General features: G+C 60.2%; 1 protein-coding gene across 1 annotated transcript in view; it reads left to right on the top strand.

Annotated features, from left to right (window-relative positions):
• Positions 1-369: 369 nt before the first annotated feature.
• CCDC85A (coiled-coil domain containing 85A) overlaps positions 370-3,098 on the top strand; it is a 209,977-nt gene continuing 207,248 nt past the window's right edge. The window contains exon 1 of the mRNA XM_007465656.1: positions 370-1,118. Coding sequence (XP_007465718.1) covers positions 840-1,118 — 279 coding nt within the window. The 5' untranslated portion in view covers positions 370-839. The remainder of the gene's footprint in view (positions 1,119-3,098) is intronic.

The following is a 3,098-nucleotide window of genomic DNA, read 5'->3' as shown; positions in this document are numbered from 1 at the left end:
CCCACCCCCCCACCCCGACCCGCGCCCGGACGCTGAAGGAGCCGCGCCCACGGCCTTGGCCCGCGGGACAGCGCAAAGCGCGCTTCGGGATCCCAGCGGGCGAGCGAGCGGCTGCAGCAGCGTGCAGCCGGCGTGGGAGGTGTGGCCGGCTGCGGGCTGCCCCGGCTCCAGGCTCCTCCTCTTGCCGGTCCAGCCTTTAACGCTCCCCCCACCCTCCCCCACAACCGCTCGGCGCTGCAAATCCTAGGCTTCCCCTAGCAGCCTGGGAGCGGCAGCGGGCGCAGCAAAGGCGGCAGGAGGAGCGCAGCCGGCCGGCCGCGCCAGTCCTTCGGGCAGCGGCGGCGGCGGCGCTGGATTAGCTCCCGAGGTGCCGCGGAGCCCGGCGCTCCCCGGCGGGGCTAGGAGAGGAGAGAAGCGGGCAAGGGGGAGGAAAGTGAGCGTGTGTGAGTGCGTGTGTGCCAGAGTGTGGGGGGCGACAGGCTCGAATTAGGGCGGCAGAGAAGGCAGGGGAACCGGGGTGCGGTCCCGTAGGGTCTCCCGCGGCGGCGCCAGCTTCACGGCGCCCCTCACCATGGACTTGCGCGGAGTTGGGATGTGCCTTGGCCGCAGCGCGCGGGTGGCTGCCCGGCCCTGGGGGTGCGCGGGCGCGCGCACAGGGATGGCGAGGTAGGATGGCGGTCCAGCGCGACCCCTGCCGCCCCAACCCAGTGGCCCCCGGGCGGTGCAGCTGACTCGTTGGAGCACACTGGGGTGTGGGCGGAGGCGGCCCAGCCGTGCCCACGTCTTCAGGAGTTGCTTTGCCTCTTCCACCCACTCGCACCTGCCGTCTCGCGTATACCATGTCGAAGGCGGCCGGAGGCGCATCGGCGGCGGCGGCGGCGGCGGCGGCGGCGGAAAGTTGTCCCCCAACCTCTGCCGGCCCGTCTGCGGCCACTGCCGTGGAAGACCTGTCCAAAGTGTCGGACGAGGAGCTGCTGCAGTGGAGCAAGGAGGAGCTGATCCGCTGCCTGCGGCGCGCGGAGGCGGAGAAGGTGAGCGCGATGCTGGACCACAGCAACCTCATCCGCGAGGTCAACCGCCGCCTGCAGCTGCACCTCGGCGAGATCCGCGGGCTCAAGGTGAGCGCCGGGCTCGGCGGGGCGGGGAGCCGGGCGCCCTGGGGAGGTGGGACCAGGCAAACCTTCCCCCCTTCTGCCAACAGGTGATCCCCCCCATTCTCCCTGTCAGCATCCCCTGCTCCCCTTCCCCAGCCCTTTGGAAACTTTTCCAAACTTTGTAGACATTTGGTTCCCTCCTCTTCCCCCTATGGGGCGCACTAGCGTCGAGCTCGTGGTCCTCCGTGGCCGGAGGAGCGGGCGCCAAGGATGCTGAAAGGCTGGGAGGGGAGCGATGGGTACGCGGAACCTTTAATTTCCCAGGAAGCCGGGAAAATTAGTGCTTTGGGGAGCCGGGTTACGGCCAGGCAGGGGAAAAAACGAGCGAAGGAGCGAGTCCAGAGCATCTTTGCCCTTGGGGATCCGTGATACGATATGGCTGCTCTGGCGCCACGACTTCTCCGTGGGGCAGAGGGTGAGGAAAGGGCGCCGATGCAGGGAAGAGGTGCTGGCGGGGCGCCCAGGGTGAAGCCGCGGCGCCACCCTCGGAACTGGGCTATGTCGCATGGTGCAGAGGAGCTTACCTCTTCTTTCACGTTCTGTTTTCTACCTGCTTCGATGCTTTCCTTTTCCTCGAGTTCGGCTGGCGTCGTCTGGCGTTGTCTGGGGTGCTGACCGCCCCATTTACCCCCAATTTGATATAATTTCGTCTAGCTGGGAGGGGAAGGGCAGAGGGTCTCAGTTTAGGAAGCATAGGGTTTTGAAAGTGTACCTTAAGTGCCATCCAGGCATGCTTTCCTTTGGAGCCAATCCTCCCTCTTTGCTCTTAGGGGGAAATAAAGAACAAAAGAAAAACAAAACAATAAAACCCCAACCCCTCACCAACTTTCTTTTCCCCTTGGAGTGTTCTGAGTGTGCCAGCAATGTGCCAGCCCGGCTGGCTGCAGCAGATGGGTGGCGGGGAACCGCCCTGCCCGAGGGTACCGCAAACTTCCTCTCACCGCGTGCAGTGGTGCCTCCTGGTATGCCTTCCTCTCATTGTTCTTTTTTTGTTTATAGGAAGCCAGACACAAACGAAATCGCTGCAGGGACCTCGGGGAGCAAATTCCCGCAGGCACATGCTGTTCTTGTCCCCTTTCCACTCCCACCCCACTTCTCAGGCAGTAGACACTTTCTTAATTGCCTCAGCGGCTCCAGCTCTGGAGCAAAGGGGCAAAGGGGAGTGGGAGGGGCAAAGGGGAGTGGGAGGGGGAGAACTGCTAGGTGCTCACCTGGGTGCTGGGCCCAGTGCAGGTGGAGAAGGCCCTCCCCTGAGGCTCCAGTTGACTGTCATATATAGTCCCTAGAGTAGATGCTGTTAGGAGGATCTCTTAGAAAAATCCCAAGCCTCACTCTCTCCTTTGGCTTAATTCGTTACTAACAGACTATTAAGTACCAGACTCTTGGATTAGAGGCAGGACCGTGTAGGGGGAAGATCATCGCAGAGGTGGGTCTGCATCTAGAATCCTCATTTGGCCAGGAGCGTGAGCCTGGGTAATTTCTCAGAGCCTTATTTTACTCATCAATAAAATGCAAATCATAATAACCACCTCCTGGGGGGGGGTGTGACAATAAATTATAATTTAGGTGAAGGTTTAATTCTGGACTTGAATGCAGAAAATGGTAGTTATTGTCACCAGGAGATGATGCGTAAGTGTACGTAAAGCCACGCATCTCCTGGATCTGGGTTTCCGTGGCAAAGCTGGACACAAATATAGTTCATAACCCTCCAATTTAATCTTCTTTCATGGCTTGAACTATAATGCAACTTGGAAGAGTTTGTAATTAATTTCCTAGAGATTTTGATAGTATGGAGCATTGACATAAGTGCTTAGAAATACTTGGAAGTTCTTTTAGGTTGTGTGGATTGCCTGTGGGGGTCTGTGTGTGGGTGGTGTGGGGGAGGGGAGGACCGGGTCTTCATTCCAGTAACCTCATTTAGGGAAGTACCTATCAGGCCAGTTA

This window comes from Lipotes vexillifer, unplaced genomic scaffold, assembly GCF_000442215.2.
Source record: "Lipotes vexillifer unplaced genomic scaffold, Lipotes_vexillifer_v1.1 scaffold77, whole genome shotgun sequence".
In the NCBI taxonomy this organism is placed as follows: domain Eukaryota; kingdom Metazoa; phylum Chordata; class Mammalia; order Artiodactyla; family Lipotidae; genus Lipotes; species Lipotes vexillifer.
Note: the sequence above shows the minus strand (reverse complement) of the source record. Positions and strands in the feature narration are given on the sequence as shown.